Here is a 25699-nt window from a genome sequence, read left to right as displayed (position 1 = left end):
CAACTTACCTGGTCATAAGATTATACATTAAAATGCCCAACCCTGCTATTGTACTCTGTCACTTAAGATGTATAAGACCCGGTGGTGGCACAGTGGTTAGCACTGCTGCCTCACAGCGCCAGAGACCTGGGTTCAATTCCCGGCTCAGGTGACTGACTGTGTGGAGTTTGCACCATTCTCCCCGTGTCTGCGTGGGTTTCCTCCGGGTGCTCTGGTTTCCTCCCACAGTCCAAAGATGTGCAGGTTAGGTGAATTGGTCATGCTAAATTGCCCGTAGTGTTAGGTAAAGGGGTAAATGTAGGGGAATGGGTGGGTTGCGGGTCGGTGTGGACTTGTTGGGCCGAGGGGCCTGTTTCCACACTGTAAGTAATCTAATCTAATGTGGTTTTCAAAGTTTGTGAGAAGATTTGTAGCTCGGGTGCTTATTGCTGTGGTTCTGTTCGCCGAGCTGGAAGTTTTTGTTGCAAACGTTTCGTCCCCTGTCTAGGTGACATCCTCAGTGCTTGGGAGCCTCCTGTGAAGCGCTTCTGTGGTGTTTCCTCCGGCATTTATAGTGGCCTGTCCCTGCCGCTTCCGGTTGTCAGTTTCAGCTGTCCGCTGTAGTGGCCGGTATATTGGGTCCAGGATGATGTGTTTGTTGATGGAGTTTGTGGATGAGTGCCATGCTTCTAGGAATTCCTGGCTGTTCTTTGTTTCGCTTGCCCTATAATGGTAGTGTTGTGCCAGTCAAATTCATGTTGCTTGTCTTCTGAGTGTGTGGCTACTAGGGATAGCTGGTCGTGTCGTTTCGAGGCTAGTTGATGTTCGTGGATGCGGATCGTTAGCTGTCTTCCTGTTTGTCCTATATAGTGTTTTGTGCAGTCCTTGCATGGGATTTTGTACACTACATTAGTTTTGCTCTTGCTGGGTAGCGGGTCCTTCGTTCTGGTGACAGCTGAAACTGACAACCGGAAGCGGCAGGGACAGGCCACTATAAATGCCGGAGGAAACACCACAGAAGCGCTTCACAGGAGGCTCCCAAGCACTGAGGATGTCACCTAGACAGGGGACGAAACGTTTGCAACAAAAACTTCCAGCTCGGCGAACAGAACCACAGCTAATGTGGTTTATTTATCCCTAATGCGGTATTTAAGCTAAAGGAGGTGAAAACTAGCATCTTCCCTGGGGAGCTATAAATTTGTTTATAAATTGGCAAAGTAAGAGATGTTTTGACTTTTTGACTTCAACTTCAACCAAATTATATAAATTAATACCAAGCATTTCCTTTAAGAAAGTTTATTTATATGCTATACCGATAGGAGAATACACTTCAGGGTAGTGGGGCAGTACAGGAATATGCAAAGACTGGCCAAATTGTATTCCCTTTCAATCAAAATTGTAGGTCTGAGCTCTTAGAGAAGGCAAGGATTGTTTTGGATGACACCATACATGCCAGTTTCGACACCCAAAGTGTATTTGAGGTTCTGTCAGTACATTTTCTCAACAGATCAGGAGAACCAAAGTAATAATGTCTCATTGCAAGGTTTGTGAAATATTCCCTTTTCTAAACCTGCTCAGGTCCCTCCCCACAACTCTTTCTGTGGTACATCGGTAACATAATCAGTGCTGTTTCGCTCTCTCATCCAGAATTGGAATTTCGCTTCCAATTTCCACTCTGCTCTCACCTTCGGCTAGTCCATCTCTGGCTCCTCCTTTCCCTTCCCCAGTATCTCTTTCCATTTCTGTGGATAGGCTGGTCACCAATATCCACTCCGAACCCACTGACTCTCACAGTTAGTTGGATTGTACACTCTCATACCCTGCTTCCTGGAAAGACCCCATGCCATTGTGAAATGGGCTGCTTAAAGCACAGTCAACCCATTCTCACCTATTAATGGTCCCTTTTATCAGCTTTTTTCTCTTGGGTGCCATTATCCATCCTTTTACCTGACTGTCTCTCTCTTTCTCCCTCTGGGCTCCATCTCCACCTATCCCATACTCCTTCTGCCGCACCCTTCTTCAGCATTTCCAGTATTCCTCCTTTTCACAGCTTCTGTTCTGCAGAAAGGTCACTGGACCTGAAACATTAACTCTGCTTTCACTACACAGATTGCTAAGTTTCTGTAGTAATTTCTGCTTCTTTTTCCAGCATCCACAGTTCTTTGTTTTATTACAAGAGTGTCTGATGGCCATTTGCTGTACTCTGAAAAATACTAAACAATTAAAAAAGGAGTGAAACTTCAAATTTCCGACATCAGTCTGGCTGATGTCAAGGCAGAAGCACTTCTCAACAACAGGAGGCTTTTGATTCAGACAAGGTTGTCCCAGGTGCTAGGGAAGTAGAGATTGCATGCAGAAACTCAGTGGATTACCATAGCTTGCTTATGTAAATATTCATCAGAATATCTTCCCAGCATTCACAATCACTCCAGTTTCATCACATTACAACAGCTATCTTTGAGTTTAAGAAACAAACTATGACACTTCATTTCCATCTCAAGAGAAAAACCACATGACCTTTGTGCTGTTTGAGAAGGGCTCTTCGGGCTCTCTACGAGGGATATTTCTGTTGTACTATCCTGAGAGAATCAAACCACAGTTCTTGCTGGCTACTGATCAACTGAAGGGCTGATGTATTAGATTTCAGAAGATCCTGGTAGGCTCAAAAGAAATTCTTTTGTAACTTGGCTTGAAATATTTACAAATGGAAATACGTTTGTTCCCAGCATTCTTCCCAAGGCTTGGAGGAGTCAGTTTCTGATGCTGAAAGTTATGACCTGACTTGTTCTGAAGCCACCTCTGTAGGAGAAAAACAACTTTGGCATGTAGTAAAGCTGTCATGTGTTTTACTGCCATCTGCAGTAAAGGAAATGATTCCCTAATGTTGCTGCGCAAAGGTAACAGGTTTTGTGGTGACTTTTACCAACTGTTGCACATTCTAGAATATTGACCTCAAGTCTTAACAAATATGAGAGCCCCTTTTTCTAAAAAAAATGAAAATACCCTAACTCCTCCACCTTTCATAGAAAAAGGCAGTGCATTCTTTCATCCCCTGGCTCCCTTTTGATTTGAAACTCTCCTAGTGCTAATTCTTCATTTCACTGTCTCCCAGGGGTGAACTGGTGAGTGGGAGATTAGGTAACTCATGTTGGGCAAAGAAAAAAGACTAGTTACCCTGCTGTCTACATACTGGATAAATTTGGGATAGAAGAGCAAAAGGAAATGTGTGGCTCACTTAAGACAAGACAGATACAACCTGCAATTTAGTTACTGCATTGAGGACTATAGCAAATACTAATTGCACATTACGCTCTATAGTCACTTCATATGCTAGAGTAAATTGTGGGTGGTTGCAGTTCTGGTCTCTGCTTCTTCAGGCCTCTGAATTTCTCCAGGGTACAGGTGCAAACAAGGTAGCATTCTCAGCCATCGTCATTTGTCTCTTCACTGGGTTTTGTTTTGCAAGCCTTGGCTCTCATGTTTATATGCTGTGTATGCATCCAAGAAAGTAGAGTTCCAAAATTTAGCCTATTTGCTATCTAGGACAACTAGTCCCAGTAGTACTGCTTTGTCATGCACAATTACGATACTTTGCTATGTCACATCATTCTAGCAAAATCAACACATTACTGCCAAATGAAGAATCACTTCATAGGCCTCAAGGAAATTCAAGGCGTAAGTGCACCAGCATGATATTGAGAAAGAAAATTATACTCAAATGTAGCTGCGGCAGACATTTAACATTCGTTGGTCAGGATAAGAGCAAAGTGCAGAAGCATTGCTTCTTTAGAAATGTAAGGACTTAATATTTTAAGGCTGCAAAGCGAGTGTGTTTCATCTTTCTTCAGACCAGTACATTGTAGTGGCTTTTGTGTATACCAAGAGATCTTGATTATCGGAAGGAGATAGGCGTGCAGTAATTCGTTCAGATAATTGATTATTCAGTTAACTGATTCAATGCCTCTCCTCTGGGGCTCAGAGTTTTCTGAAGTTTCCTTTTTCCTCGCTCTGCCTGCCTTGCTCCCTCCCTTTGTCTCAGGGTTTCTGAGCAGACACACACTTGTGTAAGGGAATGGCAGCATTGCTGAAGCCTCCAACGTCCCATCAGTTCAAGGAATTGACACAGCCAGCACTTGCTAAGTCTGCTGCCCGTTCAGGACACTAGGCAGCAGCACAGCGCACGTGCACCCCCGTCCTCCCTAACCCAGCCTGTTGTCTGCCCCAACCTCAGGACAATGTTGGAGAGATTATTTGGGGGAAGGTTTAGGATATACCCCTGCGTAGAACTCCAGAGGAAGTGTGGGGAGAGTGAGAGAGGGCAGTCAGTCATTTGGAGACGGTGCCTGAGCTCCCATTAATGTCCAGGATTGTTCTCGGCAGCATTTCAGTCTGCTGAATTCATTTTTAATCATTGTAAACCTCTTCAATGGAATTTTACTATGGGGATCTTGAGATATTCTTTGGATAATCTGAAATTCAGATAATTGATACTTGGATAATGGAGGTCCCTCTGTACATACGTATAAAATTTCAAGACTCAAAGCTCTGAAGAAAAGCAAAAATAATTCACCTATATGCAACACATGCAAATATTAAAGATTGTAATAAAAGAAACTGTAAAATTCCAAATTGTGTTGTGCACAAAACAGTATTCTTCCACAAACTGAACTTCCTTTATTTAAGTCATCTTTAGTAGTTACTAGAGTTTCACTGCTGCCAACCACATAAATCCACTCAATTCATTAATGTCAACAGGAGGAAGTAGTGTGTTTTCCTCCGCCTCCTCCCTTTTAAATTTCACAAATGAGGTGAAATAATGTAGAAAAAAAAAAGACAATAGTGTGCAGAACTTCCTTCTTTATGTTAGGAGAAGCTATAATTTGACTTGAAAATTTTTCAAAACTTACAACAGAAAGATTTATTCAAGTGCATGTTTAAAAAAATTCCCTTAAAAAAAACCAAATATTTGTATGAATGGCTATTTTGAGAATACAACGTGAACAGCATGAAATTTATGTTTTGTAACTGAAAATGGGGTATTTTCAACCACCACTGCCTCCATACTATAGTTAAAAACAATATGTAAATCACCTTCTATGAAGGCAAAATTATATAAGAAATAGTCAAGCCTATTTTATTGGTGAATGCATGGTGAAATATTATTGCATTACCTCACTTTGAAATGTAAGAACATTCACAAATAAACTACATCTCACAAGTAAACTATATCACATATTGGATATTCATTTAAATTTAACAACAAATTTTGTTTCTGTTTTACTGAGAAACAGAATTTAAAGAATATGATGTAGTAGCCATTTACAGTGACCTGGCTACCAAATGGGGATGAACAGCAGCTTAATACTTAAGGCTTTGAATGTCTGTGGAAAGAATGGCTGAAGTAATAGCAATATTTTAAAAACACAATATCATCATATTTGAAAGAAAGAATGCCAGTGAGAATGAACAGGCAGTCCTCAGGAAGATTATATTAGTGTGAAAGTGTGAAGATGTACCAGATTACCACCAGGACTTAATGTAACCCTTTGAATTGAGTTGTCAAAAATTGGCTTTTACTCCCTTGAATATACAAGGTTAATTTGTGATGTATTACGATTAAAGGACTATATATCGATAATGCAGACAAACCCCTGGCTCTGAAGCAAAAAGATATAGTCTCATAACCACAGCTTCAAATGTGACATTATGAAGCATCTTTTCACACAAAAGTTAAAAATTTAGAACACTCCCCATCAGAAGTCTGCATTCGTTGGCATTCTAATCTTGTCAAGACTGAGACTGATTAGAGTTTTGTTAGACAACAGTACCAAAGGGATATGGTAAAGGTAGATAAACAGATGAGAGTCATGGACCAGCATTGATCTAACTTGAATGATGGGCTGGTAGAGGGGCCTGTAAAATAATAACAATTTTGAAGAGGAAGAGTTAAACAAGAGTGGACTGCAATTTGTGTAGCAAAGCAGCCTCAGAACATTTTTTTTTGTTTACATTAACAAGGTTCTAGTAAAAAGCAGGTTGTTGTTGAATTTATGCGTTGTCTCATGGCTTCCAAAGTCACATTTACCAAGGACAAACTGAGGATCAAATACAAACTTTCTGATCCATTTATATGAGACCACATTCATGTACAAGCATAAAAAGGCAGGATGTCAGTCTATCGTAAATTAGTTAATCTCAGCTGACAGTTGAACTTTCTGCTTCAGATTCCTATTCCTGCTGGAGAGAGTACTTGTAGAAGCAGCTTATTATGGACATCTTTATCCTCCTGCAAGTTCCTACATGTTCTTCCTCACAAATTGACAGAAATATAATCTGATTTATTTTCATAGAATTATGAATTTGCAGCTAACAACAACTGACAATCAACTTTGGTATATCAACCATATGCTGAAAATGTGTTGCTGGAAAAGCGCAGCAGGTCAGGCAGCATCCAGGGAACAGGAGAATCGACGTTTCGGGCATAAGCCCTATGCCCGAAACGTCGATTCTCCTGTTCCCTGGATGCTGCCTGACCTGCTGCGCTTTTCCAGCAACACATTTTCAGCTCTGATCTCCTGCATCTGCAGACCTCACTTTCTCCTCCTATATCAACCACATATATAATTATTTTTATAATCAACAGTTGGACAGAAATTTAAATAGTAATAGTTTTCTCTTTACTGGTAGGATTAAAACAAGGTGCATTACATTAATGGAAGAGGCCCATCTTGTCATGAGCACTCAGAATTGTAGGCTTATGATTTACTGACCTATGATTAGTGGGCAAAGTATATTATCTGTGCTTGAAAAAATGGAAAATCCACCTTAAAGACTTAATTTAATTTTCACAGGACCCAGCATCCAGTTTTGTTGGTTCTTTGAAAGAGATTTCAAAATACTGGAGAAAACTCAAAAAGTCTTACATTTAAAAAGTTTCAACCAAAGAGGAATTTGTACTTCAAATAATCAACACATAAAAATAAGTTTAAAAGATAAGTTCCTAAGATATACAGCTAGTTAATTAAATTGCCAAAATAAATTACTTGTAAATAAAATTTGTTGGAAGTCTCTTGATTTACTGCTCAGTTTCAGTTTCTTCAGTAGTCACATATTCCTCATGCCTTCTGTTGTGGACTGGGCAGTATCGTGAAAGGACCGGTTGTTGCAAAGTTGATTTAAGCTGTGCATTTCAATGATTTGTATAACCAGAATCAAGCTTCATATTTATAGTCAGGGATAAATTGTGTGTAGGTTAAAGTTCAAAGATTAGGTTGTTAAAAACAAAGTCAATAGAAATCAAAGTTCTGATTTTACAGTGAACCAATAGTTTAATTGGCAGAACATTAGATTTCATTTCTGCCACCATAAATTTCAAACAAGTTTTGCAGATTTGAAAAATTCAAAAGGGTGAACTAAGAACTATTCTGCTTGACTTTGGTTGCATTTTCTAGAATCCGCCTTTTCCAGTCTTCATATTTCTGTTCCTGAGTTGCTTTAGATTCAGGCTTTTCTCGTTTGAGTTCTGTTGCAACGTCTTCATCTGCTAAAAATTAGAACAGTTTGGTTTTTGAAAAACAAGTCTAATTCAGTTAGGTCACTTTCTTAACTGGATTCATTTGAATGAATATTGCCCGATTTGACAATTCAAGATCACCACAATTAAGGAATTTGGCACGTTATCTTGAAGAAAGTAACAACTGGTCATATTGGAGAGTACACTTCTTTCAGGTTTTCTTAAGATGCAAGGCCCCATTTTAATTAGATTAAGTTAATGAACTCAGTTACTAAAAGACATTAACGCAGCAGATTGTTTCACCCTGTTCATGGACAGATGTGTAGTGTACAATACTACAGTAGAAACAAAGCTTTAAACATTTTGAGACACATTAACATACTGGTATCATTAAAGACCTTTCAGCCAAGTCAAAATCAAAAAAAAAAAAGAATATGACGCTTGTGGAAAAGCTTTTTTGGACAATAACAGAAGAATTAAATATGATTGAATAAAATTTGCTTTTGCACTTCTAACTCCATTGTAAAAACAATACAAATAATGGAAATAAAAATTGAAATTGCTGGAAAGGCTCAGCAGGTCTGGAAGCATCCTTGGAAGGAAATTAGAGTTAACGTTTTGGGTCCAGTGACCATTTCTCATAACTCTCAGAATCTGTTCTGAGGAAGGGTCACTAGACCTGAAACGTTAACTCTGATTTGTTTCCAAAAATGTTGCCAGACCTGCTGAGCTTTTCCAGCAATTTCTGTTTTTGCTTCTGATCTCCAGTGCCCTCCGTTCTTTCAATGTTTAAAACAAATAATGGATTTGATTCTGAAATGCAATTAAGTATCTTTCACATATACATCTATATAGAACTAAGCCAAGTTCATACCATCCTCATTTTCTAGTTTTTCTTCCAATGGCTTATGTCTCTTATTGTGTCTTGGTTTTTCAATAGATTTATCTGCAAATTAATTCAAACAATAATAGTTATTAAAACACGGATGATCTTGTCCTCCTTCACAATTAATTTGAAAGTGCACCAAAGCAGGAATTCAAACTTACTGCAAATAAGTTGTCCAAACATTTCCATCTGAGAGCAGAGTCGGTCAAAGATGGTCTTTTTCACACCCGACGAGGCAATGAGTTTGGACTTATCAATCTTAATTTTCAAGCATCTAAAGGGCATCAGAACAAATTAATTAAACATCAAAAGATAAAAGAATCATATTCAAACTACTTTAAAATCATTATAGATATTTTTATGCCTCAAATTAAAACATACTGCCTTATTTTCAATTGTTATCTCGGTCCTCATTTATAATAACATAAAACAATGGTGATTGAGAGGCATTCCACCTAAAACCTACAGACAACCAACAGAACACCCATTGGCTCTCTGATATCAGGATTCTTAGCAGAGGCAGTAATGCAGAGACTTGAACAAACAGCTCTGCCAACCATCCAACCCAAACTTTGGGTCCGCTACGTGGATGACACCTTTGTCATCACTAAATGGAAACCTTCAAGACCATCAATAATATCCTTATTGACATAAAATTCACTAAAGAGGAGGAAAACGACAACAAACTGCCATTCCTAGATGTCACAGTAGAGCAAACAGCCAATGAGAAATCTCAAACCAGCATCTACAGGAAAACACATACAGACCAAATACTGAACTACAGAAGCAATCATCTCAACGCTCACAAATGAAGCTGCATTAGAACATTATTTCAATGAGCCACCACACACTGCAGCACAGAGTAATTACGCAGAGCAGAGGAAAATCACCTATACAGCTCATTAAAAAAGAACGGGTACCCAATGAACAGTCTGCCGATTTCTTAGTAACAAACCACATCCAGACACCCTAGCCACTCTCCCCTACATCAAAGACATCTCAGAAATGACTGCCAGACTACTCAGACCTCTTGGCATCATGGCAGCCCACAAACCCACCAACACATTAAAACAGCAGCTAATGAACATGAAAGACCCTATACAGACAATAAGCAAAACTAATGTCATGTCATGTACAGCTTGTAAGAGCTGTAACAAACACTACATTGGACAAACAGGCAGAAAACTAGCCACCAGGATACATTAATATTAACTAGCCACAAAAAGACATGACCCACTCTCACCAGTATCCATACATACAGATGAAGGAGGACACCACTTCGACTGGGACAACACATCCATCCACAGACAGGCCAAACAAAGACATGCACAAGAATTCCGAGAAGCATGGCATTCCAACCAGAACTCTATCAACAAACACAAACACATCTATTTAGACTCCATTTACCACTCTCTGAGAAAAAGAACAGGAAATGACATCACCAACATAAGGAAACCTAAACACATAAATAGGAAGCGAGTCACTTTACTGAAGTCTCACTGATAATGTTACTCAGCATGGTGACAAAACGTCTGAAAAATGAACTTTCCAGCTCAGTGAGCAAACTTACATCCAGAACCTCAACTTGAGCTACAAATCTTCTCAAAACATGCTGAGAGAGATAAGTGGTGGACTCAAAGACTATTCCTTTATTTCGGTAGTTTAAACTATGAAAGACTTTAATGTTAACTATTACCATCATTCCCCATTTTTCTACTCGTAGTATGAAGTAATGGTTAACTCTTAACTCTCGTTTCTCTTACCATTTTGTACCACGTATCTCAGTACCTAAGGTAGTGCCATGCGTGGCAAAAGTGTAAACACTTTTCACTGTACTCCTGTACTTGAATACAATGACAATAAAAGCTAAATCTAAATCCATCCAGTAACCTACTCTGAACCATGTCCAATGCATTTATAATCTTCCTTAAATTAGGTGATCAAAATTGCACAGCATTCAAGATGCAGTCTTAACAATGAAGAAGTGAAACAGAACATCCCTACTTTTGTCAATTCCTCTTCCAGCCAAAGCAAATAACTTCAATGTTCCCACATCATAACCACTCTGCCTACTCATTCAAGCTGTCTGCAACTTCATTTTAATTTCTTTCAAACATAATTTCCTACCTATCATGGTAGGAATGAATTTAGCCATCACGTCTTTACTCCCTTTATGTAAATTGTGAAAAATTGATGCTCTAGCACAGATTGGACGTCACTTTTCACATTCTGCCAACTAGATTTTAAAAAATTATGCATATCCTATTTTCTGCAAGCAGCCAATTTCTATCCGCGCTGAACCAAGAGCTTTTATTTTTCTGCAATACCTTTTGAAGTGGCACTTTAACTAATGCCTTCCGGAAATCCAAGTCATACAGGCTCCCCTTTAGCCACAGCAAGTTGCTTCTTCACAGAACTCAAGCGATTAAATGTTATTTTCTTTCATGAAGCCTCTGATTCTTCTCAATTCCTTCAAAACCTTTCTAAATGTGCAGTTATTATCCCTTTAATGATCTATTTTAACACAACAAACACCAAACTGTAATTTCCTGTTTTTTTGCATTCCTCCCTTCTTGAATAGGGGGTTAGATTTGCTATTTTCCAGATGAATGAAACCTTGCCTGAATCGATGGAACTTTGGAAAACTAATAGGAACACACCTACTACACAAGACTTCAGGCTAAAGTCCGATCTAATTTCCTCTTCAAATCATTGATTATGTCTGCTTCACCATTCTTGTAGGCAGCCCAACCAGGCTTTTTATAGATGCAGGGCACTCTGGACTCAGTGTTCATCCATATATCATCGAACATAAGTCTTATTCCAAAATGGGCAATATTTACTGTCAGCATTGCCATTCGGCATGGGCATTCCACTGAACATCTCACTCAAGGATTAAACCCACCCCAACTAGGGAGGCTGTGTGAAGAACTAAGCATCACAATTATTTAGGTGATGTGGAACAATTACCAAGTATCTGTGGAAATCAATGTAACACTGATTGCTGTTTGATTATTCAACCTATCTACAGTATACAGGGGAACCTCGATTATTTGAACGAGGTGAGCGGCCACTATTTTTTTCGAATAATCGATTAAATGCCTTTCCTCTGGGGCTCGGAGTTTTTAAAGTCTGCTCCCCATTCAGGAGACTGCAGCAGCACACAGCACAATGCCCCACCTCCCTCGTCCCCGCCCCCCCCCCCCAACCGTCCATCACCTCTCCATGGCCCCAGCCCCAAAACCTCCCCCCTGGGGTCCTCTCAACCCGGCCAACACTGCCCCCTGCCCGCCCCCTTAACCCGGCCAACACCGCCCACCCGCCATCCTCGTCCATCACTGCTCCTGCTCCTTCTCCGGGGCAGCCGGACTGGACACCAACAATATGACAGCTGTTGCTGCCTTTGTGGGGTAAGTTTCCAAACAGCACACACGCACACACACACACTTCTTACTGCAACTTTTTGACAGTTTCCACCTCTGCCCTGTACAGGACAATGTTGGTCAGACTATCTGGGAAGGGGATGGAGGTGGGTTTAGGGTACACTCCTCTGTAGAACTCCAGGAAAAGTGTGGGGAAAGAGAGGGTGGGAGGTCAGTCATTTGGAGACAGTGCTGTTTAATCACTGTAAACAAAAGACGCGATCACTGTCAGAAACACGTCGTTGATGTAGTGTTTCTATCGGGACCTCGAGATCTCCTTCGTATAATCTGACTTTCGGATAATTGGTGTTCAGATAATCGAGATTCCATTGTACATCATAAATCAACAAATGCAGAAATGGCAGGTTAGTGTCTACAACGCTATCACATTTTTGCTGTAGCTCTGCAAGTTGTTCAAAGTGCCTGAGAGAATTTTTAGTAGTAGTTTGTCCCTGCACTAAATTCCTCTACACAACAAATCAAATATCAGGCAGATGACTTGTAAAAATGTAGCATCCTTACCAAGTATTAGGCACATTATGAGGAAAATCTTACATTACCCCAAATCTACTCACTTGCATGCAGTAAATAAAGCTGCAGTGGTGAAGAGTGGTTTTGAGAAGTCAAGATCACTTTGCTGTGCTTCTGACAGACTACTTTCATATCTGAAGGAGTAAAATAAAATTTTATTTATTTATAAGATTCAATAGAAAAAAACAATTATAAATTGACAGTCAAAATAGTAGAACCACATTTTTTGAATATGCAACATTTAACTGAATCCTTAGAACTCTGGGCAGGATTTTTCATGCCCAAAAAGGCAGACAGACTATGGATCTGGAAATCCTGTTCCAATATCTGTCTGTGTGGAGTTTGCACGCTCTCAGTGGGTTTCCTCCGGGTGCTCCGGTATCCTCCCACAATCAAATGATGAGCAGGATAGGTGAATTGGCTATACTAAATTGCCCAGTGTCAGGTGCATTATTCAGGGGTAAATATAGGATAGGGGAATGGGTCTGGTGGGTTATTCTTTGGAGGGTCAGTGTGCACTTGTTGGGCTGAAGGGCCTGTCTCTATACTGTAGGGAGTCTAATCTAATCAATATCTGGCAGAAGCAAGTTTTCAGAGGTGGGGGTGAGACACTACTTCCACCTGTAGGAAACCTGAACTCAGAAGGACTATTTTGACTCTGTCAATAAACCAACTTTGCTGGAATAGGAGTCATATCCTGCAATGTGAAAGTTACAAATATGTAGAGATGATGCAAAAGATCTTGACAGTTGGACATCTAGACCTGACAAGCTGACGTTATTTAAATTTTAAGAAATATTAGACTGCCTGTATTTCTGAAAATTTTAAAAAAAGTTCTTGTAATTTCAATTTTTCTTTGTTAACAAAACCTCAAGTGCCATCATTATAACATTACTAATTGCCCATTTACTGCCTTCCACAACATTAGCATAGTGGGACGGGGGTTGTGAGTTTACCATCTTATATACTTAATGGTAAGGTCCTGGGGAGTGCTGCTGGACAAAGAGACCTTAGAGTGCAGGTTCATATCTGCCTGTGACTCCACTTTCAGGGAGCTAGGATAGCAAAGGAGGTGTTTGGTATGATTTCCTTTATTAAGCAGAGCATTGAGTATAGGAGTTGGGAGGTCATGTGCAGCTGTGCAGGACATTGGTTAAGCCACTTTTGAAATCGTGTGCGCAATTCCGGTCTCCCTCCTAATAGGAAGGATGGTGTGAAACTTGAAAGCATTCAGAAAAGATTTACAAGAATGTTGCCAGGGTTGGAGGGTTTGAGCTACAGGGAGAGGGCGAATAGGCTGGGGCTGTTTTCCCTGGAGCACGGAGGCTGAGGGTTGACCTTATAGAAGTTTATAAAATCACGAGGGGCATAGATAGAATAAAAAGACAAGGTCTTTTCCCTGGGTTAGGGGAGTTCAGAGGGGCATAGGTTTAATGTGAAAGGGCAAAGATTTAAAAGGGACCTAAGAGACAATTTTTTTTTCATGCAGAAGGTGATGTGTGCATGGCATGAGCTGCCAGATGAAATGATGGAGGCTGGTACAATTATAACATTTAAAAGGCATCGAGATGGGTATATGTATAGTTGAAAAATGTGGTGCTGGAAAAACACAGCAGGCCAGGCAGCATCCGAGGAGCAGGAGCATCGATGTTTCGGGCATAAACTCTTCTTCAGGAACATATGTATAGGATGGGTTTAGAGGAATATGGGCCAAGGGCTGGCAAATGGGACTAGTTAATTTAGAATATCTGGTCGGCATGGACGAGTTGGACAGAAGGGTCTGTTTCCGTGTTGTACATCTCTATGACACTATTTGCTTGACAGCTAAATGATGTTAATAAATGACTAGCTGACTTGGCTGATCGAGTTACAAATACAGTACTTGTTTTTGTAAAGAAGTACTTGAGGGGACTTAAATGAATTAATATATATTTTTTTCAAGAACAGTGACCTGTGTAATAGATGTTTAGTACCTTTTCTTAAAACCTCAGCCATGGCTGCTGATATCTGCCCATGTTAGATGTCGGGTGAGTTTGTGTGGAACATGCAAGAGCAAAGAGAGCATGAGTTATCATCATAAGGAGTCATGGGGAGGGGTAGGGGTTTTAGAACTAGAAAGCAATTGGGTCAAAGTGGATCTTTTAATCAGCCTGCCTCAGAACCTCGCAGTTATGACCAACATGTGATCTGTTACAGGTGTTGGTTATCCCAACTCCATTCTGCACTTCTGTCGATCTAGAAGCAAAAAAAAACTGTGCTACCCATTCTTATATTCAAATCCTCACTCCTAATGAAGTAGGTTGTGACTTTGTACAATATCTGATGAGAGTGTAATTCAGAACTCCAATTATTTTGTTTCATTGACACAACCACAAGGGTTCTCCTTGTATTTGAATAAAAGAATTGTCAGAACTAGATGGAACTTGGGCTGCAAATGGTAATGAAGTTTAAAGACCATTAAAGAACAAGCAGTAAGCCTACTCCACCTTTCACTACAAACATAGTGGAATTACCTCAACTCCACCTTCCCATACTATCCACTTAATCCTAAATACCCTTATTATCAAATAAATCCATTGATTTATGACTTGAACATACTTGTTTACAGTCTTTAAGGTTGGAAATTTCAAAGATCCACAACTCAGATTGAAGACAGCAAATTCTAAATGTTCAACCTCATATTTTAAGACTGTGAACTTAGTTCTAAGTTTGAAACTTACACAATTTACTTGTCGTTAGTTATATCCTGTCAAAACACACTCTCTAGGTCACTGCTATTCTGTCCACAATGCCTATTGTAAACCTGCAACTTCCCAGCATTCCGGGAGGGAACACTACATATGAACAAGCAATCAGACAATTCAAATGAGCTTTTATTTACAGTGAACACAAACAAAATGACTACAAGCTGCAATTCACCACAATGCAAACAAAATGCTGCCATGAAACCAATGTCTATTTTGCTTTCCATGGTCTGCTGCAGCTAGCTCTCATTTGCTTGAACTGGTGTTAATCAGGTCCTGCCTGGCTTGTAGCAGCCAACACAGCAGAGTTCAGTCATGCACAAGGAGAGCTTTCTCCTTCCCAATCCTTATCTGAAGACTGCTCCTGATACCCCAGCTCTTCAGCATTGATCTCATTACTTGCTCCAATTGGGTAGAGCACAGCATGCCAGAGTACCATGGCACACTGTCCAGGCCATACTGAATGGCATGCTCAGATTAATTCAAGCAGCAGAACCAGTGGTCCTATTGTCTGCTTCACCGTGGCTCTGGTCAAAGCATGAGAAATATTGTATCTGGGCTCTGTATCAGTTAGGAGGTTGTGTGATGGCGTCATGAGCAATGCTGCATTGTCACCGAAAACAAATTTGTAAAGCTTTTGTATCTGAAACTTATCAGCTTCACAAGAGTGCTCCAGGAGTTGTGGCAGTTTCCAGGATAGCAAGCATAAATTTCAAGGAGGTGGTTAATTGCAATCACAGATTGCCAATTAATTGAAATAAAACCCTTGCTTTGATGAGCTTTGAAGCATTGTGATCAGGCCCATTCAGTGCCATGTGTGTACAGTCAACTGCACCCTGCTTGTAGGGAACGTTTTAAAATCCTACTGCCCAGGCTACAGCATTAACACAGTCATCGGGAAACAAAATGAACCACTGTGATCTTGCGCAGATGGCTTCAATAACTGTCCTGCTGCATTTACACGACTGAAAGGTCCCACGTAGTTCACCCATCACTCCTTGTACGGAGTTCATAGAGTAGACATTCAAACTAGACTGTCACTAGCCACCAGGATAGGTTGGCCCCCCCATATCTGCAGACCTCAGGGCCAGCACTAGCAACCGACACAGTCCTGTCAGTGTACTGGGACATAGAGTATGGTAACACTGCTCCTCATTTACCTTCAGGAAATGGTGAGCGTGAAACACTTGGGTACTCCTGTGAAGCCAACATATCCCAAGGGACTCTGCAGCTGTGACCTCAGCCTGAATGGAATGATCCTTAGCTTGTGCCTGGTCTGCTTCTGGACTTGCTGTTGGTCTTTGTCCTCCTACATCCACCTTCACCATTTTAGGAATGCAGTCACAGAAATAACATCTCACTAGATGGGCACGTGACTCTTGGTGGAAATGACTAGCATTAGGAACACCAGGGGCAAAGCAAGTCCTTTAGTCTCAGAAATCATTGGTGACATACTTGCAGGTGAGGGATGCAGCCACTTCTCCATTCAATATGACATGTAGGACTCCCAAAACACAGGTTGCATCTCCATCACGCAGCCAATTACAGCATGTGCATTAACTTGGTGACGGTACCAAGTCAGATGAACAACCAACGCATTACAATCAAAAAAGGTCTGTTGCTATCTAAACCTCTTTCCATCTCAGACCCACATGAACCATGAAACCCATCACCGCATTCATGACAGCCCATAATAATACATTATGACAGACAATTTGGGTGTCACAGTGGCTCAGGGGTTAGCACTACTGCCTCACAGCACCAGGGACCCAAGTTTGGTTCTACCTTTGGGCGACCGTATGTGGAGTGTGAACATTCTCCCCATGTCGGCATAGGTTTCTGCCAGGTGCTGCAGTTTCCTCCCATAGTGCAACAATATGCAGATTAGGTAGATTGGCCATGATGGATTGGCGATCGAGTCCAGGGATGTGCAGACCAGGTGGATTAGCCAAGGTGAAATGTGCGGTTACAGGGATAGCATAGAGGTGAATTTGAGTGGGATGCTCTTCAGAGGGTCAGTGATGACTGGCCTCTGTCTAGTCACCAGGTACTCTCAAGAATCTCTGTATCCAATTTTATCTCACACTATCCCAACAGCCCATTTCTACCCAACTCATCGCACCCCACCCATGGTGGAGATCCTTCACATTTATTATTGCCCACAACTATCCTCACTGCCCCCAAGCCCAATGTTACATTTTAAATGATGCCAATCCTAGTTGGCTCTACAATTCCTATGGAAGCCACAGTGGTGGTCACCGCCAATAACAAACCTTCCCTTAGTCCATCATGCCTACTGCTGCTGTTTTGCATACCCCCCGCCCCCCCCCAGCCCTGACCTCAACAATGTTGCTGCACCTTGCTACCAATCTTGACTTTCCATCTCTTTTTGGCAATGAGACCTTCCTATGTCCATTCCTCCCCATCAATAAACATACCCCCAAGACTGTTGTTGACAAGCAGGCCATAGACATGGCTGCCTAGATTCCAAAATGCTGTCTTTGCTGCTTGCAAAGTGACGACATGCAATTCCCCAGACTGTCTGTGATGGCCCTATAGGACTAACTATTACCCACTCACTGGACTACAGTCAGATATGTCCCCAACCATGGCCGGCCTGAACAGATAACTCATCATGGCCAAGACTCTGGACTATGTGCGAACTCTCGACACGTGACTGATATGGTCATGTGTTTGCCAGTATCACTTACTATTGGTGCTACATTGACATCTGTGTGTGCTGTACAGCAAGAATCTCACCACGACACCCAGATATTAGTTAAAAGATTCAACAAGTTGTCCCAATGTTGAGTTTGGCCTCACTGGACTCCTTGCTCAATTCTGCCATATATCTCGCCATAACCAACAGTGTTCAGGCCTCTAAGGTTTTGGTCCTAGACTTTTCAACCAGGAAGGACATATTCTCCTAAGCTTCTTAAGAATTTATTATGTTTACATGAAATCACTTCCTTTTTTTCTAAAGTTTAAGAAATACAGGCTTACTCAGTTTCTCCTCTTGGGATATCTTTATTCCTGTTTTAGTAATCAGTATGGCGAGTTCCCTACAAGGCAACTTCATCCCATAATGAGGCCACAATTGTCCTTGAGATGTCAACTTACCAACACCCTGTGAAGCTGGAGTTATTGTACTTAACTCTTGAAGTCCAAATCTTCTGTAATTTGGCGATCACACCATTTGCTTTCCAAAAGCTGCTCTTAACTTTACGATGGATGTATTAGAGTATTTGGATCCCTCTTAAAATCAATATTTTCCACCATTCACAAAATATTTTGCCATTTCATTTAGTAAATTATTTGGTTATGAGTAACAATAAATCATGTAACATGAAAGAAAAAGGATATCAGAACATCAAAATGACAGATGTCACTTTGTTGCAATGAAGTGAAAAGATGTGACTAACTTTCAAAGAAGTCTTAACTTTCCTTCACTATACATCATATAAAACTGATTTGTGAAATTCCACCTGGCCACCATGGAATCTTTGGTGTCCATTTCCAAGGCTTAGACGTTTTGAAGAACTGAAGAATGCTGTCATTTTTATCCTCAGGATCAACTCTAGAACTATCCACTAAAAAAATCTCCTCAAAAATCTCAAGTCTTTCATCTATTACCCAAGATAAAACCAAAGTTCCAGTCTTGACCTCATGATTTAATAATTACATATAATCTAAACATGGCTCCTATGTCTAGGTGAACAATATTAAGTGATTGCTACAGGTGTGGAATTGAATTCCCATTACATTATGTACCTAAACACGACAAACTACTTTTGCACCACTGATAGTAATGCATACATTTACTTCAAAAGGGAAGGTAAATCAACAGACTCTAAGCAAGAAGTCATAACTTTAAAGTGACCAGAAATATTTTAATATATAATACTTTATGACTGAATTACGTATATGATGGAGACACCACTTCAAAAATAATACAAGTTTACAAACTTTATGCAAAAGTAATCAAATTTCTTTCAACAAATTTAAATTAACTTCCCAGAGCCAGCGGGTTTTTTGAAAGGTATTTTACACAATTTTCTAAGGAGAACTTTACCTCTTCAGAATCTTGACTGATGCATCTACTGCCTCTGTGCAGCCAAATTGAACTGCAAGATCTCGGATTCCTAGCTGAGAGTATATTCCAAGGATACTTTCCAATGCTTTCAAATGAACCTGGTAAGCCTTCTTGGTCAAGCCAGACAGTTTTAGAGCACGATCCTTGAAGATATGTAAAACTTTAACTTACAAGAAAAGCCATAGAGAAATGAAAGGAAAATCATTTTCATTTACGTAGTGCTTTTCAAGACCATCAGATCGTTTAAGACACTTTACGGACACTTACGAGTGTGGTCACTGTTAACGTGTAGGAAATATAGCAGCCAACATGCATTTAGCAAACTTCCAGAAACCGTTAACTCTTTTTTTGTAATGTTGATGGATAGATACATATTGGGCAAGACACCAGGGATAACTGTTCTGCTTTTTGAAATTGTGCCATGGGATCATTTACATTCAGCTTAGCAGGCAGGTGGGGATTCAGTTCAATGTCTCATCAAACAATAGCTGCTTCACAGTGCAATTCTCTGTCAGTACTTCACTAGAAAGTGTAAACTTTGACACTTGTGTTCAAGCCCTAGACTGGGACTTGAATCAGTGCCTTGCGCTTTTTTTTAGATTAGATTAGATTACTTAGTGTGGAAACAGGCCCTTCGGCCCAACAAGTCCACTCCGACCCTCCGAAGAGCAACCCACCCAGACCCATTCTTCACCTAACACTATGGGCAATTTAGCATGGCCAATTCACCTAACCTGCACATTTTTGGACTGTGGGAGGAAACCGGATCACTCGGAGGAAACCCACGCAGACACAGGGAGAATGTGCAAACTCCACACAGACAAGCTGCCTGAGACGGGAATTGAACCCGGGTCTCTGGCACTGTGAGGCAGCAGTGCTAACTACTGTGCCACCGTGCTGCACATATAAAGGTAGAATTAGAAGATAATTTAATACAATAGTTATGTATTCATCTAAATACAGTATATCTGTTTTAAACCTTTATTTTATCCCACACAGCAGGGGAGTTATCCTAATAACCCCACCAGTATTTACACCTCAATTATCACTGAAAATAGATCATTTAGTTATTTATTTCGTTAATGGTTATGGGAGTTTGTTGTCTACAAATTAGCTGCTCGATTTCCTCTGTTACAACTTCAAAAGTATGTTCATTAGTTCTGGAGTGATTTGGGGCACTCTAAGATAACGAGGCACTGCATGAATGTAGTTTCTGAAAGACCAAATTATTTTAAAATCACTAACAATGACATTTACCAAAAACATTTCCTTTACTTGCAATGTTCTCAAAAATTATAATCCTTAGACATATCAGGCATATACAACAGGCCTGAAAAGCACAAATAACAGAGGGTTGGAGGGGTGGATGGAATTAGAGATCAATATGAAAAAGGACAAGGGAAGGATTTAAAAACAAGAATGAGAATTTTGTGTAAGCCATTGCTTAAGTGCCAGTCAATGCAAGTCAGTGAATAAAGTGTGAAGGACAAGATAGAATACAGGTAGCAATATTGAATGACCTCATGTTTATAAAGGTGTGGAATCTGGAAGTGATCCAGAAGGACACTGGAATATTCAAGTCCAAAATTAGAATAGACAAATACAAGTGTTTCATCACTGGGTAATGAAACTGGCTGTCTTAGTGGTTAGGAATTGTGTTCAGAAGCCGATTACAGGGCCAAATATGTCATCAAGCTTGCAAATAGTCAGATTCAACCTTAGGCTTTTTTGCTAGACAGAGGGATGGTTAATGCAGATTTTTTTGGCAGGGAATAAAAAGAAATTGTTTGTATTCCTGTTATTTTGTTGGATGTAATTCCTGTTCATCCAGTACAGGATTTCAGACAAACAATCAGATGATGCAAGACCAGAATAAAACCATTGCAATACTAAGTTGGTGGACTCCAACAGTTATGGAGCAGTTAGTTGTCACAATGCTGACAATTCCTTGAGACACAGTTCTTAATACAACATGCAATTTTCCAACTGTTTTATCCATTTGTGTTTACCTTGTCCAGTGGATATTTAAGGCAAGTTGCTGCAAGATCAAGACACATTATTGTTCTGCTGGTTGCTGTCACATGTGCAGAAAATCCTGTGCACTTCACCTCTGACAGACGCAAGTACTCTTCTGCTTTCCTGAAACATAAGACAAAGCATGTCACCGATTCTCTCGTATCAGATGAAAAAAACAGGAAGTAAAACCTTTCATACTGAAGTTTGTTTTATGTTTAGACATTGGAAATTAATATTTTTATTCATAATAGTTAAGAAATTTCAAAAATGCTTAAATTTCACTTAAAAAGAAACTAAAATCACTTCATGCTTACAAACTAAACAAAAATCAAATCTTTAAAATTAATGACAATAGACACATTCCTGAATATTCAAGACACATTCAAGAATGCCAGAAGATCCAGTCCATATCATAGAACCATACAATGTCATTCTGCTCACAGTACAGTTGCTTTCTAAATATTCAAATTTCAGGCACAACTTATTTAGTTTTAAAAAAAAATGATACAATGTAATAACTTCTAGAGAAAACAGCATATTTAAATATTAACAGAAAATGACATGATTACACATTTCTAACCTAATTTCTGTCAATGTATTTATATTCTTTCAGCTAAATCACCTTAAATTAATTAAAGCATTTAGCCTAAGTGTAGAATTTCACACCACCAAGAAATAACAGATACTGGCAGCATGTAACAAATCAGCTACAGCATTGCAGAACATTGTATGGGAACACAACTGGAACACAGGAATAATTTATTAAGATATTCATTGAGTCCTGGGATTTTTTCATTAGGTCTGACCTTAGACAGTACTGAAAAGACTCTGTAATGGAATTCAATTAACCTTTTAAACACAAATTCCCTTTACAAAGCAAGCTTTTCTAATCCTGAAGAAGGGCTTATGCCCAAAATGTCGATTCTCCTGTTCCCTGGATGCTGCCTGACCTGCTGCACTTTTCCAGCAACAAATTTTCAGCTCTGATCTCCAGCATCTGCAGTCCTCACTTTCTCCTTTTCTAATCCTCAACCTTACATTGACTTATGGAGTAATGGTTTCACCTGCACACAGAATTATGGACATTAACAATGTCCTCCATGTAGTGAACTGTGTGAGGAATATTGGGAAAGTTAGATAAACACAAGCCCAACAAATGCAATCCATTCATCAACACGCATGTACGCACGTTGTCAGTTAGTCATAGAATCATGGAGTCATAGAGATGTACAGCATGGAATCAGACACTTCGGTCTAACCCGGACCAGATATCCCAACCCAATCAAGTACCACCTGCCAACACCCAGCCCCTATCCCTCCAAACCCTTCCCACTCATATACCCATCCAAATGCCATTTAAATGTTGCAATTGTACCAGCCTCCACCACTTCCTCTGGCAGCTCATTCCATACACATACCAACCTCTGCGTGAAAAAGTTGCCCCTTAGGTCTCTTTTATATCTTTCCCCTCTCACGCTAAACCTATGCCCTCTAGTTCTGGACTCACCGATCCCAGGGAAAAGACTTTGCCTATTTATCCTATCCCTGCCCCTCATAATTTTGTAAACTTCTATAAGGTCACCCCTCAGCTTCCGACGCTCCATGGGAAACAACCCCAGCATGTTCAGCCTTTCCCGATAGCTCAAATCCTCCAACCCTGGCAACATCCTTGTAAATCTTTTCTGAACCCTTTCAAGTTTCACAACATCTTTCCGATAGGAAGGACACAAGAATTGCACGCAATATTCCAACAGTGAACTAACCAATGCCCTGTACAGCCGCAAGACGACCTCCCAACTCCTGTACTCAATACTCTGACCAATAAAGGAAAGCATACCAAACGCCTTTTTCACTATCCTATCTACCTGCGACTCCACTTCCAAGGAGCTATGAACCTGCACTCCAAGGTCTCTTTGTTCAGCAACACTCTCTAGGACCTTACCATTCAGTGTATAAGTCCTGCTAAGATTTGCTTTCCCAAAATGCAGCACCTCGCATTTATCTGAATTAAACTCCATCTGCCACTTCTCAGCTCATTGGCCCATGTGGTCCAGATCCTGTTGTAACCTGAGGTAACCCTCTTCGCTGTCCACTACACCTCCAATTTTGGTGTCATCTGCAAACTTACTAACTGTACCTCTTATGCTCACATCCAAATCATTTATGTAAATGTCAAAAGGTAGAGGACCCAGCACCAATCCTTGTGGCACTCCACTAGTCACAGGCCTCCAGTCTGAAAAACAACCCTACACCACCATCCTCTGTCTTCTACTTTTGAGCCAGTTCCGTATCCAAACGGCTAGTTCTCCCTGTATTCCATGAGATCTAACCTTGCTAATCAGTCTCCCATGGGGAACCTTGTCGAACGCCTTACTGAAGTCCATATAGATCACATCTACTGCTCTGCCCTCATCATTACAGCGCAGTACAGGCCTTTCGGCCCTCGATGTTGCGCCGCCCAGTCATACTAATCTGAAGCCCATCCCACCGACACTATTCCATGTACGTCCATATGCCTGTCCAATGACGACTTAAATGCACCTAAACTTGGCGAATCTACTACTTGTGCAGGCAAAAGCATTCCATACCCTTACTACTCTGACATCTGTCTTATACCTATCTCCCATCACTTTAAAGCTGTGTCCCCTCGTGTTTGCCGTTCCCATACTTGGAAATACTTCTTCAAAAAACTCAATCAAGTTTGAGACATGTTTCCCCACACACAAAGCCATGTTGACTATCCCGAATCAGTCCTTGCCTTTCCAAATACATGTACATCCTGTCCCTCAGGATTCCCTCCAACAACTTGCCCACCACTGAGGTCAGGCTCACCAGTCTATAGTTCCCTGGCTTGTCTTTACTACCCTTCTTAAACAGTGGCACATTTGCCAACCTCCAGTCTTCCGGCACCTCACCTGTGACTATCGATAATACAAATATCTCAGCAAGAGGCCCAGCAATCACTTCTCTAGCTTCCCACAGAGTTCTCAGGTATACCAGATCAGGTCCTGGGGATTTATCCACTTTTAACCGTTTCAAGACATCCAGCACTTCCTCCTCTGTAATCTGGACATTATGCAAGATGTCACCATCTATTTCCCGATAGTCTATATCTTCCATATCCTTTTCCATAGTAAATACTGATGCAAAATATTCATTTAGTATCTCCACCATTTTCTGTGGCTCCACACAAAGGCTGCCTTGCTGATCTTTGAGGGGCCCTATTCTCTCCCTAGTTACCCTTTTGTCCTTAACATATTTGTAAAAACCTTTGGATTCTCCTTAATTCTATTTGCCAAAGCTATCTCATATCCCCCTTTTGCCCTCCTGATTTCCCTCTTCAGTATACTCCTACTTCCTTTATACTCTTCTAAGGATTCACTCGATCTATCCTGTCTATACCTGACATATGCTTCCTTCTTTTTCTTAACCATCTGAGTTGTGATAAGGGCACAATGTAGCAATGCAATAGCCAAAACTTAGCATTTTCAAAACCCATGTTTTTTCATATATAATTTTATGATATCTCAGGTGAGATTGGCACTCCATAAAAAACTAGCTGCACAAAGACAACAATAAACATGGAAGTAGCAAAATTAGGTTTAAGACTCCAAGAAGAAAGAGGCTTCTATCAGTGAAGATCAAATAAAATCAGATTTACTGGAACAAAACAAAATGGAAAATTCTGGTTCTATGCTAACTGGTCAGCTTTGGGGGATAAAACGATTGTGATGCTTTGACAGAAACAAGAATAAAACACTCAGCACTTAAGGTGTTTCTCTCTTTACAGACTTGGAGGTGCCAGTGTTGGAATGGGGTGTTGGAAAGTTAAAAATCACAACACCAGGTTATAGTCCAGCAGGTTTAATTGGAAGCACTAGCTTATGAAGCGCTGCTTCTTCCCCAGGTGGTTGTGGAAGACGTAGCGCTTCGAAAGCTAATGCTTCCAAATTAACCTGTTGGACTTTAACCTGATGTTATGTGATTTTTAGACTAACTCTGATCAAAGGTGAATGTTAAGAGTAGTCAGCACCCGACTCACTGGAATTGGTTGAAGGTTCCAGCTGACTTCAAACCCTAAGAGTAGGGATGATTGGGGAATTAAAAAACACCACATTGAGAGTCTCTCCAAAAAGGAGACTGGCAGGTATAAACCGACTGGGATTGCATACTCACTGGATCACTTTCCTTGATTCGATCCCTAGTTTAACACACAGCCGCACAATCATCTCTCGATCCATTTTCGAAATTTCGGGTTCAATGGAGACACTCGAGTTCTTTAGGTGAATACTGGAGTTAAAACAGCGTGTAGGGGTTCGGGGAGGCAGAAGAATGGCACTACATCACGAAACTCAATGGGAAAACCAGGAACACACACAACGAAACAGAAAGGTCTCCTTCTACACCTTCACAATCTCCTCGCGCTCCCTAACTTCCGGCTCCTGACCCTCCAAACTCCGCGCGTTCCACTCCCAATCACGATCATTGGCGAGGAAACTGAGCTGACCCCGCTGC

General features: G+C 40.6%; 1 protein-coding gene across 2 annotated transcripts; it reads right to left on the bottom strand.

Moving 5' to 3' along the window:
• Positions 1–1034: 1034 nt before the first annotated feature.
• orc6 (origin recognition complex, subunit 6) lies at positions 1035–25631 on the bottom strand. Of its 2 annotated transcripts, none has more exons than XM_043706900.2 (7): positions 25361–25631; positions 21178–21307; positions 19148–19311; positions 12376–12465; positions 8540–8652; positions 8367–8438; positions 1035–7519 (listed from the first exon to the last, which is right to left on the bottom strand). In XM_043706900.2, the coding sequence occupies exons 1-7, from the start codon at positions 25423–25425 to the stop codon at positions 7392–7394; spliced, it is 762 nt and encodes a 253-aa protein (XP_043562835.2). In that variant the 5' UTR covers positions 25426–25631; the 3' UTR covers positions 1035–7391. The 2 variants fall into 2 exon arrangements, with proteins under 2 accessions (XP_043562835.2, XP_043562833.2); XM_043706898.2 differs by having other exon boundaries at positions 1035–7522; positions 25361–25628.
• Between the last annotated feature and the right edge of the window lie 68 nt (positions 25632–25699).

This window comes from Chiloscyllium plagiosum, unplaced genomic scaffold (genome assembly GCF_037043375.1).
Source record: "Chiloscyllium plagiosum isolate Xiang-an unplaced genomic scaffold, Cpla_swu_hap1 HiC_scaffold_17, whole genome shotgun sequence".
Lineage (NCBI taxonomy): Eukaryota > Metazoa > Chordata > Chondrichthyes > Orectolobiformes > Hemiscylliidae > Chiloscyllium > Chiloscyllium plagiosum.
This window is presented reverse-complemented; position numbering and strand designations above follow the sequence as displayed.